The 16,318-nt window shown below is 42.4% G+C and overlaps 1 protein-coding gene across 4 annotated transcripts in view; it reads right to left on the bottom strand.

The window, feature by feature from the left end:
* Positions 1 to 16,318, bottom strand: part of stau2 (staufen double-stranded RNA binding protein 2) — a 63,708-nt gene that overhangs the window by 20,421 nt on the left and 26,969 nt on the right. For 3 of the 4 annotated variants that reach the window (XR_008946948.1, XM_057013617.1, XM_057013618.1), the window contains exons 12-13: positions 12,920 to 13,281; positions 1,303 to 1,416 (exon numbers count right to left, since the gene is read on the bottom strand). Coding sequence is in view for 3 of the 4 variants with exons in the window: in XM_057013617.1 (XP_056869597.1) it covers positions 1,303 to 1,416; positions 12,920 to 13,281 (476 nt within the window). In the remaining variant the exon portion in view is untranslated. The remainder of the gene's footprint in view (positions 1 to 1,302; positions 1,417 to 12,919; positions 13,282 to 16,318) is intronic. The other variant, XM_057013619.1, reaches the window with a different exon arrangement.

Below are 16,318 nucleotides of genomic sequence, written 5' to 3'. Positions count from 1 at the left end.
GTTCAATTCGGACACCGAAGAAGAAGAATTCGAGGGATTCCTGGATGAGGAATGAACTGATAAAGTGATCCTTACGTGTTTCTTTTGTGTGTTTACAACTTAACAAGGCTGGTCATACTGTGAATATGGAAATTACCGTTTGAACAACGTTGTTATATTGCTATTGTTATATTGCTATTGCTATCGCTTTGCACTACTTCGATTTATTAAAAAAAGATTTATTAAACTCCACTATCCACTTGTGATAAAAATGTTGCACTGCCTGTTATAACTCGCTGTTATTATAATAATAATAATATAATAATAAAACAGCTGTTTATTCGTTTTGGGAGTGAATAGAGTTGTGAGAACGACGGTTTGTATTCTATTAATAAAGTTTGACTGACTTATCTGGCTGTTTTATTGACATTCCTTTTAGCGCAGCTCGATCTAGTGAACGCGTCATGAAACCACAGGCACTACGCAGTTTCTATGCTATGCGCCTTATAACACGGTGCGCCCTGTGTATGAAAATATTTCTAAAATAGGCTGTTAATTGAAGGTGCGCCCTATAATACGGCGCACCTTATGGTTGTGAAAATACGGTAATAAAAAAATCTCTACTACTGCTACTTAAAATGATCTACAGTCTCTATTCAATAACAGCATTGGAGTGTTCCAAGTACAGAGAACATTATTCAATAGAACCACTTTCATAAAATATTTTTCCATTTTAATTTCTGCTTTTAAGAACTAGCATTAAAAATGTGAATTTGCTGTTAAAGTAGACAACACAGAGACATTCACATACACACAAACATATCTTTGAAGTTCTATCATTGTGGGGAGTTCCATTACACATTTCCCATTAACCCTATCAAGAATTCTACCCTTAACTAAAGTCTTAGTAATCCAAAAGTTAACACAGTTTCATGAGACCGGTAATTCACAACAATGTGACCCAGCAAACAAAAGGGAAGCACCCAAACTGAAACTAGGTGAACGACCCTGCCAACAACTCTCAGGTGACCACCCAGATCATTAGCACACTAATAGTCCACAAGGGCTATATTCTCAAGCACTGCCCTCAGTGAGTTTAGAACTGAAGAAGCCTTCTGGAGAGAAGGTGAAACGTCTTCAAGAAAACCCAAACAAGTCCAATCGATGCAGAGATCTTACTTTGGATAACTCTGACCTGAATGAATGTGAATCTACATAGACATAAAGTCTAAACCCATCCAATTCCCTCAAATTTCCCAACTTTGCAGGAGTAATGGGTATTTTGGTCCTCACTATATATCATACACGAGAACAGACACACACCTGGTCATGGCTGGCCTGGAGGGTGCTCCCCGTGCCGTGGAAAGTCATTTGAACCGGAGACAGGGTCAGATAGGTCACATAATCCTTACCACTCTGTGCGTCATTGTACTGCACCTGGAAGAGAGGACAGAGTGAGGAAAAATAAGTTACCAACATACAGGAAACAATCAGTCAAAGCACAATCGACAAGCTAACTGAAGCATTTAAAGTTTTTAGTGGTAAGAGGTTGGCTTAAGAGTAAATCTTGCATGCCTAATTGCCACCAAAAGCATTTGTGGACAGTTGACCTACACCACACAGAAACTGCACTGGAGGGGAAGAAATGTAAGGATGAGTATGTTTGCTGGAGACAGGGGCTTTTGAGGGGGTGCTGATGTCATCATCCCCGGTGACCCCTCATCCTTTAGAGGTCAAATTTGCAAGCATTCCTAAATGCTGTGCTATCAGGACTGTTATGACATGATGCTCCTCAGGGACACCCTGCTCCTGAGATCCAGGATTGACAGTAATACTGCTTGCTTATCTGCCCTGCTTTTTACTGTGCACGACTCAAGTGCATCTATATGTGTAGGTCTGCATACAAATGTATAGCTGGCCTATTTATGCCCCGAATGCAATAGCAAAAATCCTTTTAAGAAAGACAGATTCTCTGGTTTGTCACACAATAATGGAAAAATAAGGGACTGGACGATGGAGCGACACAGACCTTTTAGCTAAATTCCTAAGTGGGCTGCATGTAAACACTGCAGATAAATGTTTCTTTCTATTTGTTCGATTCTTTCTCAATTCCATTTCAAATATAACTCAATTCACAGGATTCTGTGCACCTTGTATTTCAAAGATCTTTAAACTGTACTTTAAACTGGAATCAACTATATCACCTGTCAAACTAGGTGTCAACACACTGTGTATTTTTGAGCATCATACTATTTAGCAGGCAATATATTGGACAAATTACAGCAGAGTGTGAACCATGACTGCAAATGTCCAGAACAAATTGCTTGAGTAAACAATGTCTGGGTTATGATCTGAGGTGAAAATGGATTAATTGCTGCACTTTAGAGCCCAGATCAAGAACACTCGGTAACAATTTGGAAAAAAAAAATCTGTTGACTTAGATTTATATGCTGATAAAAACTGAAATTGGCATGCTGATTCCAAAATTGCAGTCAATTTTTTCCTAGCACATCAAGTTTTTTCTCCACAGCTTCCCCTCCAGTTATACAAAATTCCACTGATTAACTGTAGTAAGACATGCCAGCTGATTATGATTGGACTCATCTACAGCTACATGGCAACTTGTTTGTGCTGTCACAATTGAGACAGTGTGGTGAGAGGTGTGGGCAGCTCCCAATAGGTCAGTACTAGCAATACTCTATAGGCCCTATAGTATAGGGGATACTTTGAAGAACAGGTTATTCTGTCAAATTTGACATGAGACAACAACTGTTGGACCTATCTCAACAAAAATTGTGTTCCCCAGTGTAATCTATGATATCAGAATTCTGTTAACAAATGTAAAAATACCCACATGCCTATAGTAATATAGTAATTTTCCCAGGTCAATAGTGTGCATGAATTCGACTTACTTGAATCTAAGCGTCAATAAATGAAGCGACAACCTCCTCCGACTTATGCTTATCAATCTTTCTGCCTTCTTCCTTTAGTAGGTGTAACCTCATTTTACTGAAAAAAGATAAGTGACTTTCTTAGTCGATAAAATGTTTTACATTTCTCCATCTTAATGAGCTTTTGGGCTACTTTCCCAGCATGTTTTGAGACGTCAAGCTGACTTTGACATTAGCATTGCTTTAGAATTGCAAAGCATTCACATAAAATAATAAATCCTCACCTTTAAATCCACTGTAATACATTTGTACACTGACAAAATGATTAAAAAAAGAATTGTGTGATTCTCCAAATCAGAATAGATTTTTCTGCAAGCTCACCTTTTGGGTGTGTATATGTACTTTATGCTACACTTCTCTGCATGCATATGTCCATGTTTATGTTGCATCTGTTTGGAAGGCAGAAATCTACATTTCAACACATGCTTTAAACTCTCTCTCCTTGTTGCAAACACTTAATGTACAGTTCAAGTGAATGACTGTTCTGTCAGTCACGATATCGATGACCGTATATATTTTACATCCTTCATTATTGAAGAAGACCATAACTTGTGGCCTTTTCACAGTCTTGAATTTTTTATTATAAAACTTGTGAAAGCCTGATAGAAAATGACAGAAATGTGTTGATGAAATACAGAAAAAACAGAAAAATACCAGTACAGAAAAAACTTGCAAAGAAATCTAATCTAATGACATTTGTTTAAAGAATAAAAGCAAATGCACAGAACTTTATGGATTTAAATGTGGAAGATTGATGGAAGATGTATTGGTTTGGTGAAAAACTAAATAAGCAGCTTGTCTATTATGAATCTATGTTTGAATGTATTTATGTGTGGACGCATTCAAAACATCCATCCATCCATCCTCAGGTCAGGTCACGGGTGCAGCAGCCTAAGAAGAGAAGCCCAGACTTCCGTCTTCCCAGCCACTTCTTCCAGCTCATCCAGAGGAATCCCCAGGCGTTCCCAGACAAGTTGAGAGACATAGTCTCTCCAACGTGTCCTGGGTCTTCCCGGGGGTCTCCTACCGGAGGAACACCTCACCAGGGAGGCGTCCAGGGGGTATCCTAACTAGATGCCCAAGCCACCTCATCTGGCTCCTCTCTCTAAGGGAGAGCCCAGCCACCCTACGGAGGAAGCTCATTTCGGCCGCTTGTACCCGTGATCTTGTTCTTTCGGTCATTACCCAAAGCTCTTGACTTTCGGCTCAGCTCTCTCTTCACCACTATGGACCGGTGCAGAGTCCGCATTACTGTGGACGCCACACTGATCCGCCTGTCGATCTCCTGCTCCATTGTTGAGGCTGGGGTGAACTCCTCCACTTGGGGCAGGATCTCCTCCTTGACCTGGAGAAGGCACTCCACCTTTTTCCAATTGAGAACCATGGTCTCGGATTTGGAGGTGCTGATTTTCATCCCAGCCGCTTCACATCTATCCAGTGATAGTTGGAGGTCATGGGCCGATGACGCCAACAGGACCACATCATCTGCAAAAAGCAGAGACCCGATCCTGAGGTTACCAAACCAGACCGCCCTAGAAAATTCTGTCCATAAAGGTTATGAACAGAATTGGTGACAAAGGGCAGCCCTGGCAGAGACCAACCCTCACCGCAAAACGAGTTCGACTTACTGCCAGCAATGTGGACCAAACTCTAACACCGATCGTACAGGGAGCGGACGGCCCGTATCAGGGGGCCCGACACCCCATACTCTCGGAGGACCCCCCATAGGACTTCCCGAGGGACACGGTCGAATGCCTTCTCCAAGTCCAAAAAACACATGTGGACTGGTTGGGCAAACTCCCATGCACCCTCGAAGACCCTGCCGAGGGTGTAGAGCTGGTCCACTGTTCCACACCTAGGACGAAAACCACATTGCTCCTCCTGAATCCGAGGTTCGACTATCTGGCGGAGCCTCCTCTCCAGTACCCCTGAATAGACCTTACCAGGGAAGCTAAGGAGTGTGATCCCCCTATAATTGGAACACACCCTCCGGTCCCCCTTCTTAAAAAGAGGGACTACCACCCCGGTCTGCCAATCCAGCGGCACCGCCCACGCGATGTTGCAGAGTCGAGTCAACCATGACAGCCCTAGAACATCCAGAGCCTTAAGGAACTCTGGGCGGATCTCATCCACCCCTGGGGCCTTGCCACCGAGGAGTTTTTTGACTACCTCGGAAACTTCAGCCCCGGATATGAGAGCCTATCCCCAGGTCCCCAGGCCCTACTTCCTCACTGGAAGGCGTGTTGGTGGGATTGAGGAGGTCCTCGAATTATTCCTTCCACCGATCCACAACATCCCGAGTTGAGGTCAGCAGCACACCATCACCACTATACACAGCGCTGACAGTGCACTGCTTCCCCCTCCTCAGACGCCTGATGGTCGTCCAGAACCTTTTCGAGGCCGTCCGAAAGTCGTTCTCCACGGCCTCACCGAACTCTTCCCATGCCCAGGTCTTTGCCTTGGCAACAGCTGTAGCTGCACTCCGCTTGGCCTGCCGGTACCTATCTGCTGCCTCAGGAGTCTCACAGGCCAGGAAGGCCCAATACGACTCCTTCTTCAGCCTGGCGGCAATGCCTGAACCTGCTGGTGGACACCAGCGGTGAGGGATGCCAACCACCTTGTGGACAGGCACCAACCACCTTGTGGCCACAGCATCGGTCAGCCGCCTCAACAATGGAGGCATGGAACATGGTCCACTCGCACTCAATGTCCCCCGCTTCCCCTGGGACATGGTCAAAGCTCTCCCGGAGGTGTGAGTTGAAGCTCCTTCTGACAGGAGACTCTGCCAGGCGTTCCCAGCAGACCCTCACAATACGTTTGGGTCGGCCGGGTCTGTCCGGCATCCTTCCCCACCATCGGAGCCAACTCACCACCAGGTGGTGATCAGTTGACAGCTCCGCCCCTATCTTCACCCGAGTGTCCAGAACATGCGGCCGAAAATCCGATGACACAACCACAAAGTCGATAATCAATCTGCGGCCTAAGGCGTCCTAGTCCCATGGGCTCACCACCTGCAGAAGGGGCCAAGGGGGTCGGGTGCATTGTGTTTTGGGTAGCGGCCGAAGGCAGGGACCTTGGCGGTCTGATCCCCGGCTGCATAAACTGGCTTTCGGGACATGGAATGTCACCTCTCTGGTGGGAAAGGAGCCTGAGTTGGTGCACGAGGTTGAGAAGTTCCGACTAGATATAGTTGGTCTCACCTTGATGCACAGCAAGTGCTCTGGAACCAGTCTTCTTGAGAGTGGTTGGACTCTCTAGCACTCTCGAGTTGCCGATGGTGAGAGGCGACGGGCAGGGGTGGCAATTCTTGTTGCTCCCCAGCTCAGTGCCTGTATATTGGAGCTTACCCAGGTGCCTATGGCCCAAACAGCAGTTCAGCGTATCCACCCTTTTTGGAGTCCTTAGAGGGAGTGCTGGGGGCTCCTTCGTCCTCCTGGGTGACTTCAATGCTCAAGTTGGCAATGACAGTGTGACCTGGAGAGATGTGATTGGGAAAAACGGCCCCCCTGATCTGAACCCGAGTGGTGTTTTGTTATTGGACTTCTGTGCTCATCTCAGATTGTCCATAACAAACACCTTGTTCAGGCATAAAGGTGTCCACATGTGCATTCAAAACAGACCTGAATAATCATCCCAGGTCCCACCTCAAAAAACCCTCTAATTCCACTTCTCGTAGAGACAAAAAACCAGGAGAGGTATGCAAGGACCGATTGATCAGCAGCACTAATGTGGAATGGCCTCTGACATCTGGCTTCTGAAGCTGGATGGCTCTTCTTCAATGCTCATCTTCATTAGAACAAACTCATTCATGCAAACAGTAGGAAAGCAACTGCAGTCATACTGTTAACCCCAGCCTCAACCTAACCCAGCCTCAATGTTAAATTCACGTACCGGTACATCTGCACAAAAAATACGGAACACTAACTGAAATTTACATATGAACAGTACCATAGTATCATTTGGTGGTGATGTTGCAAGTAAAACCACCAAAAATACATTGTGCAAAATTAAAGGCCCAGAAAACAAGTAAAAACTAAGTGCAGGCTGCACTTTCTTAGAACACAAAACCAACTTCTATCCAACCATAATGAATATGGGTCAGTGCTATAAGCAATTTCAGTGAGTAGCAATACAAGGTCCCTCCTGAGCCACTTCAGTAGAGAGACTTGGGTCAAGAGTGTTTAAAGCATAGAGATTATACACTTTTACTTCTATGGTCACAGTGGTAAAAGGTTCACACGCACTCACACACAACTAGGATCGCATCAAGTACAATGTGCCATCTGAAATGTGCATTGGAACACACTAGAGAGATTACAGCAAACCATTTAGCATGCAAGGTGCATATTTGTAATCTCTCTCTGTCATTATCTTGTGCAAGCAGGTTGATTTATCTGTTTATAGCAACCAATGAAGCATCGAGCACCACACCAAGGGTTGCAAAATGTGATGAATTTGTTTAAAAGCAGAGAACAAAATCAAGAAAAAAAGAAAGAATTCTCTGTGTTGAAATTTGCACTGTAGCCTGTTGACATTTGAGGGTATTTGATTTAGCTTTGAAATTGACTTAACTGTGGGGTAAGAACACCATCAGTCAGGTCCACCAAACACACAGAAACAAGCATATGCACAGACACGCACACAGAGGGCCAACATGTAAGCAGACTGTGCGCCAAACCAGCATAGCATTAACCAGCTGATTTATAACAGCGGCAAAACATGTTTTTGGAGGTCGTGCTCCACACAAATATACCATGGAAAACAGCTGGAAGCCATCAACCTGCTGAAGAAATCAACAGCGGTGGGCCACCCGACAATACTGTATATGGCCCAGTGGTGGCCCATTAGCCAGCAGAAAATATATTTTCTAACCCAAATCCTTGAGTAAACAGAGAAAACTGGAATGACAAGGAAGATGGAAATAAACTGTTAGAGACTTTGAACGTCATGACCAGGTCACAAGTTTGATGTTGATACAGAGAGATGAGACAGCAGGGAAAGTCTGGAGAGAGGACAGAGGGTGGAAAAGGGGGTATAAAAGTGTCAGGTGGGGTCAGCACCACCTGAAGAGATTTTTCTACTTTTCCAAAGAAGAAAGTGGCAAGAGGGAAGAACAAACAGCGAGAAAGTGTGAGAAATCCTGGAAACTGTGCTGAATGGATTTCAGCACCAGTCACCTGCCAAGATGGTGTTTTCATTAACATGGGATTTCCAACGTAGATGTTCTGATTCCTGCACAAGAAAGAGCACGAGCCGCCCTTTAACTCTCAATCCATCTCCCAGAGTTAAGGCTGCCATGACTACATAACATAACTCACCTGATCATTATCTCTGCCGTGTTATTACATTTGGATTTGGCAGGTGGACAGAACTGATCGATACGATAGATACCATTTATCCCTTTCAGACACAACATGGGATGTTACAGTACAGTATGCTGATCTTTACTCATCATAGCTTTTCAAGCCTTTCCAAGCAGCAGGATAAGCCACAAGAAGGTCTGACCCCTAAGTTAAGACCCTGTGCTCAAAGCCAGAATTTTACTTCCAACGACATAATACTAGGTCGTCAATCCTCCACAGGATATTTAATATCTCTGCTAGAACACACAAAATGGTTCTGTCATATTTTCCATTTACAATTTAAGAGCACAATCTCAGGAGTGTACCGGTAAGTAAATTGTATTTCATGTTGAGAAAGGTGCTATATCCACTGCACCTGCCAGTTACTAAGGAATAATGATAATTTTGTTTTTTGTTCTGTAATACTGTTTCAATACACACTTTAAACAGGGTCCATTTAAGCTAACCTGATCTGGATGATAAAATTGTAAATGTCAAATAAACCATTTTTTTTGTGAGTAATCATTAAACTGTACACAAACCATTTTAAGAAACATATGCACTTGGGGAATTTGTACAGCCTTATAGGGTCTGGTAAAATATTTTAGTAGCAGTTGAATATGTCACTTAACAAATAATAGGTCAAAACACAAAGGCAACTCTCCTGTTAAAACGTATGTACATTATAATAAGTACAAATACAAACATGCAGTTACATTACATACATGATGCCATTTTAAATCTCATCAGTAATTTTAAATCAGAAAATCATTAAAAACATTACTGAAAGCTTTATAATATTGAAACAAGGCTTTGCAGCAACTTTTTTCTTTTTGTTAAATAATTGTAGGATGCTAGATCTTTAGGTTTTAATTTAGGTTGATGGCAATTGTGATTGATAAAGTAGGTGATAATTAGAGTTTCCTCTTACTTTGACTTGTATTGGTGTCATACAGATTAGTCTTGTTTTGTCATTTGAGTGTTCCACACATCTGTTTTGGACAAACAATGTGCCTTGTTTGAAACTATTATTAACTGCTCAGGTCAACCCATAAAAAAAACAAAAAAAAACAATATGATGCACTTAGAAAAATAAACTACTTTTTTCTTCATGTTTTGACTAATGTACAAAACAAGTGGACTGGAGTAACTAACAATATTTCCTCTTATTTGTTGCCAAGGTTTAAATAATCATTATCAATCTCAATCTGGAAACATTAACTGCATGTTATGACCAACCCATGCACGCACACCAGCACACACTCTTAAACTTGACTTCCTTTGTCTCTTTGTTTTTTTTTACTCCACTGTTCTCCATTAACTTGATGAACAACTTAATCACTTCAATTATGCCAGTCTGCGTTTCAACATGGACAAAAAGCTCTGATAAACACTGATCTTTCAACAAGGAAGCAGGTTATTAGAAATAAGAGCACAAGCAGAATGACAGTATGGAAAGTTGCCCAAGTTCATGTCTGTTTCAAAGACAAACTTCATTAAATTTCCATCAATCACTGATACTCTATATAAAAATGCCTCACTCGTGTTAAAGGGGGTTAAAAGTTAATAATATGAAATGGTAGCAGTTTGTGATGAGTGAATTAAACAATAATAAGGTGATGGCAGCATATATAAGCAGCTGGTGACTGCAATGCTGGGGTCAAACCCTTGAGGTATTTCATGAATCATAAATCACGTGCTAATGATGAAAGTGAAACACGGAGAACTTATATGGCTTGTACTGGGTGCTCCATCCTCCTCCATCCATGTGTTGCCCATTACCACTGCCTCTTTGTTTCTGTCCTATTTCCAGCACACATGCCAGCCGTGCCAACAAGACACCGGGCAAATTAATAGGAAATACACACGCGCATATAAACAGGCTGCAATAAGTGCCAGCCTCCTTTCTCCAAACTGGCATGAATGGAGCATGAGTTGCTTATCCAACCAGAGCTTTCACCGGTGGCTATTTCACAATCAAGTCAAAAGCAGGGATAAGCAGGTAGTCCAGAGCCATTTCCTGTAGAGCTGGATAGATGAAACAGACAGTATGAGAATGGGCTCAGTCCTAGTTTCTTTAATCTAATGTTGAGCTGTCATTGTAATCCACTCACTTGGATAATATAATTACATTACAAAAACAAAATTACTAATCACAAAAGGGGATTATTCTTACTTTGAACAAAATTGCATATGGCAGATCTGAGCAATTGTTTTGTCAAGTGGCATCCAGGGACAGCTCGCTCAACACAAAGCAGCATATTATGTACCCTATGAAAAGATAAGTGACTATTTTTGTTAATTCTGCTGAGGTTTATCCCACAAAAAGTCACAAGTGTTCATAAACCTTCAAGAAGTTTGCCTAACTCGTCACAAACTCACACGCTCAACAGAACCGGTGCAGACTGCCTGACTCAATTCCATTTTTAAGCACAAATATGTTGATGGTGTTTGTGTGATGAATGCATATATTTAATGTACTGTCAACAGCATCTTCATATTTACATAATATAGCATAAACAGTGAGAAAGGCAATCGTTTAAAAATCACAAGATGGCTTGGCCAAAACTCTCATTTCAACTAAACAGAACCTGATGTGTGCATACGTATATGTGTGTACCGTAATTTCCGGACTATAAGCCGCTACTTTTTTCCTACACTTTAAACACTGCGGCTTGTTCTACGGTGCGGCTTATTTATTTATTTTTTTTCGTGGCTCACTATCACAACTATTGTGAATGAGTAATTTTTACTAACCCTCATCAACATGGAAAATACTAGAAGAAAAGCGTATGATGCGACTTTCAAGTTAAAAGCAATCACTCTGGCGGTTGAAGAAGGAAATCGAGCTGCCACGCGTAATCTTGGCATACATTACGGTAATCAATGGCGAGAAGGTGGAGACGTCGCATAAAGAACTGATCCAAACCAAAAAGATGAGAAAAGCTTTTAGACGTAATCAAAGCAGGTGGCCTGAGCTTGAAAACATTCTGGAAGACTGGGTCAACACACAGAGAGCAGGCGGCCGCGGTGTTTCCGCTGTACAAATCAGATGGAAGGCAAAAGCAATCGCCAACGCGATGAAAATAGAAGATTTTAGAGGTGGGCCATTGTGGGTTTTTAGATTGTTCATTGTTTGAGTAAAAAAGCATAAACAACGTAATTTGTGTGTAGCTGATACAAACGTATATTTCAAGGTAGCTGCATTACAGACACCGTTAGAAAAAAAAAAAGCATTTACCGGTACGATATATTTGTTTATGTTGCTAAGCGGATTAAATTAAAAGAAAAGTTAAAAAATCCTGACGTGATAAAAACTGTATTTAAGGTCTCTGTATAAACATACAAGTGAAAAGAGTGGAGAAATTACGAGAGAGTCCAGAAATTACGGTACATGTACAAGTGTGCCTCAGCTTGCCAGCAGAGCTCTCTCAGGTTACACACATGCACGCACGCATGCACAGCCACACACAGGAAGGCTTAAAGCAATAACAAAGACCTTTCAAAGGAACCCTCAGCAGGTTGAGATAAAATGTATTTGCTCAACCTGATAAAAAGCATCTGCTGCTTAAATGAACAAGCACTGGTATCAGTGGTATGGAATGCGCTGCAGACAGGTTGCCAGGTTTGTGCTCTGAAAATGAAAGAAGGAAAACTCCACCTGCAATGTTTTGTTCCAGGACTAAACCCCTGGACTGCAAGAAAGAGAAAATGGATAGTGTGTTATCAGCAGTTCAATTGGCTTTACGAGTCCACTAGTGTCGGAAAAGCCTCACTTTCCTGATCAGCCTTAAAAATTTTCCAAGTACCACCACCTTGATAGGAACACATTCATTGAAAAGATTCGTGTGGAAGAAAGTTTGACGCTCGCTTGTGTATAATCATAAAAGCTGACAAATGACAGGAAATAACAAGGAATTCCCTAGAAACAACTATTTGGATCGCTCCACAGGTAAAGAGTTTAACTGGTGAGCAAGTGATAATACCATAATTACACAGATACCCAAGATCCTTAAAGACTTAAACATCATCACAACAATGGAATTGTCTAGTTAATGTTTTCCTAACGCTTTACCTCTTATCAACATGGATATGGATCAGAGGGGGGGGGGAGCAAATTATATAAATTATATTTTCAGGGGCTCAAGGGGACGTGGACTGTGAAAGTGGCTCCTCCTTGACAAATGGTTTTGCTCACTAGTCAAGAGAATGTCACCCTAGATCGTCCTATAGCTTGACTGTTACTGTCAGGCATCTTTCATTTACTGTCCTCAAGTTAGTTTCAGAGCTCGATGTGACTATCTTGTTTTCCATTCCCTCTGTAGACAAAAAAGTGCTCAACAGGCAAACAAGCTAGTTGATTCTGTATCCAAGATTAACATTCTCTATGCTAAAGACAGATTGGCTGTTGCCGTACGTGGCTAGAGCCAGCCAGTAACCTTCCTTCTATCTGATGCCTATCTGATGCCTCATCTGAGTTTCCAGTGTGTCAGTTCCACAACCTCCATCCAAGACAAACTAACAAATCCATTGTTTAATTGTACGGCTAATAATGCTAATTCTTTGAAGTAAAGGACTGCCTGAGGAATGTTGCCAATGGGCATCACTTGATACAGAATACATTTGATCTACAGTTTTGGTGCTCACCTGGAAGCCTTGGATGCGAGCCAGGTAGTCCAGTTGCTGTGCAGGCTGCACAGACACACCACAGGTCAGGCCGGGGTTCGTTCCCTTCATGGGTAAAGAGGTGTCTGTTGTGGGTGACTGGCCATTAACCAGCAGTTCTCTGGCCATGGTTGCGGTTGGGCTGGGTGAGGAGGCTAAGCCACTGTAGTACGGGGTGTGTCCTGGTGGCAGCGTGGCAGAGCAAGGCCCCATGTCTTTGGATGGTATGTAGTTTAGACAACTACCGCTGCTGGTCCCGGTGGTTGGAGCATTGCTCCCATGCTTCATGCTGGCCTCCATCTCCTGGTAGATATCTGGAGTGAGGTGGAGAAGACCTTTTTGGGCTGCAGAAGTTAAAGAAGGCAGGAGGGGGGATGGATGGAGAAGGAGAGAATAGAGAAGAGGTGAGGAAGAAGGAACCGTTGAAAAGTGGATGAAGGAACACATAAAAAAGTATGTATTTATCAAGGTGACCACAGCTTTTTAAAAAAGGGGAAGAACATTAAGTAAAGGCAGGAAATTGGTAGAGGAAAAAAAGAAGGAAAGCGTTATTATGGCTCCCATTACTGACCACTGAAAGGATTTTAACAACACAAGATACTAAGCCAGGGTGTGTTTATGCATCTGGACTGGCTCTCTAACAAGCATACCATCACAGATTGTAGATGGCAGTTTCATGTGGTTTGGCAGCTCTGAACATAATAAAGGTTTAGCAAACACTCATGTCGCCTTTCTTTTATGTACTAAAAATGCATGGAAATGGACACAAACTGGAGACCAGCTAATAAGCATGCAGTGAAAAATATCACAGGTGATAGGAAACGTGTCTGAAATCAAGTTAGGAATGAGTCAATTCAACTGAAAATGAGCCAGAATCAAATATCAGCATAGGACATACAATAATAATGTGATCAGTATGTTTAAAATGAATATTACATTTGAAAAAAGATGAAAAGCATTGAAAGGAGAGAACGGATGAAAGAGAACGATAAGATACAAGCCTGTTTGGATTTAAGAGAAGGTGGGGGATGAGTGGATGAGAAAACATGTACTGCCTCCAAAGCCCAGCCAAGGTCATCAGAAAGAGGGAGACCAGCTGTGCCTGCATATGTCTGTGTGTGGTTGGGTTTGTGTGCGTGCAGACCAACAGCTGGGAGTTGGAGTGAACGCATGAATGACAGACCAGTTCCTGTTAACATTACCATTACATTACACCTTGATACGATGCAAAATAAAGGAGAACACACGTTTGTGCACTCAGTCTAAGGTTTCTGGGAACCTGCAGACAGTATATCCCATCATTGCTTCCGGAGTCGCCGAAAAGCTGAAGGAAGCAGCAATGAAATCCAGAACCTCTTACTCATACTACAAACTGGTCTCTGCCAGGAATGACACAACTGCTAGGATTTTTCTCCCTCCTCCCGACCATAATGACAGCTTTAATTTGAATTTACGCAAGTATATATTGCAGGCCTGCGGATTCTGAATGCATCTCAAAGAATGAAAAGTGCAAGCCAACATGACATCAGCTGAAAACAAAGAATACAGTGGTGGTTGGGCCTGGAAAGGGGCAGTGAATGTTGTCCATGTGAGAGTGTGACTGCCAAGATGTGTGTGTGTGGCGTGTGGGCGTGCCTGAGAGGTTGTGTGCATGTGACAGAGTGCTTTAAGCTGCTTTCAGCTGATCGTAAGCAAGAGATATAGCGAAAGAGGGACAAAAGAAGCAGCAGTGTGAAGGAATTATTTCACTGTTGGAATGTGTTGGTGCAGGATGTTTTCTGGAGTTGGTGGAGTTAAGAGAAAAGAAGGCAGAAGGAGAAAGAGGAGTGACGCTGAGTGGTTTGTGTGTGGACGCGCATGTGAATGCTGTGCTCATTCCAGGCAGATTTGAAGGGGTCCCACCCAGACTCCATGTCCGGTCAGCTAGAGGAGTGCTGGAGAGAAGCCAGAACCGAGCATGAGACTGATCGAAAACAGATAGGGCCAGAGCCTGTTGCTATAAATCACCACCGTAGCACAAGACCCTCACATAGTTTACACATGCACGCAACATACAGATGCACACTCACACACACACAAATATGCACAGCAGGAAATGAAATGTGGCAACTCGAATGAAAACCCCCGCTGCAAATACTCCTGGGAATAGAAGGGAGAAAAATCACTCTTCTTAGTTCTTTTTTTTCCTACCCCCTCTCTCAAAAAATAAAAAAAACAACACAGTTTCTGTGTTTAAAGCCACCCTGTTTGTTGGAGATTGGGTAAGACAAAAGACATAACCACAAACAAATGTTCAATGGGGGCTTGTGTGAATTTTAAGGGAGAGTGAGCTTTTATGATAAAAGAGTACAAAAGGGACAGAGCTATAAGTGAACAGTGTATGACATATTTACTGACTTTTCTGTTTTGTGTTACACAATGCAATAGCATTTCAAAGTGGACTGTAGCTGAGAGATAACCTACTTTCAGGATGCTGACATATTACCAACCTTATAATCCAAGAGATTACTCTGCCCTTTCTGAAAATGCACTCACACAGTGTATGCATGTATGAAACAGAGGGTCGTAGAAGAGCCATCTGCTGAGTCTGCTGCATATGTAGTGATTTAACAGTGTACTGACATACACTGCAGTACCACTTATGTTTGTCAGAGGAAATGTATGTAACAGTCAGTCAGGTGGTGTCTCAATAAAATGACAGAATATCTGTAGTATGTTTGGTTATAAATGACAAGGAATAAGAAAAACCTCATGTGTGAAGTGTCCTGAACGTTTTACATTATTTCTTTCTCTATAAATTGCACTTGAGTGAAAGCAAACAGTTTATCCCAAAAGACTAATAATCGCAGCAATGGCAGACAGCTTTTTTTTTGTTTGTTTTTTTAAATTGAGCTAGGCACAATTCTGGAAAGTCCTTTAATTGCCATTGTTTCGGTCTTATAAATTACATTGCCAAACAAATCAAAACAAAATGACCTGAAACATCTTCCATTCAACACTCACAGACTCACAAAGAAAATGAAAACCAGCTGCATCTGTTTGAATGTGTTGTAAATAGTGTTTATGTGATAAACATCATTTAGACATTAACGTCGCGTGAGTGTTGGGTGGTTTCGGCAACTTTGAGATAATTACCAGAAACTTAAACCTCAAGCTGACTGTGAGATAAACTATGAATGGGAATGGCACTTGACCAGAAGCACACTTCAAGCCAACAATAGGAATAGATTGTGGGGGTCTCTATTTTGGAAGTACTATGCTATTCTTGCTTACGGCTGCAGGTACCATAGAAACCACAGCCATTAAAATAGTTTATCCAGGAGAAAGTATCTCTCCAGAAATGTCATTTAGATTATTTATCTCTCAGAGAATTGAAACAAA

The sequence above is a fragment of the Takifugu flavidus genome, chromosome 17 (assembly GCF_003711565.1).
Source record: "Takifugu flavidus isolate HTHZ2018 chromosome 17, ASM371156v2, whole genome shotgun sequence".
Lineage (NCBI taxonomy): Eukaryota > Metazoa > Chordata > Actinopteri > Tetraodontiformes > Tetraodontidae > Takifugu > Takifugu flavidus.
This window is presented reverse-complemented; position numbering and strand designations above follow the sequence as displayed.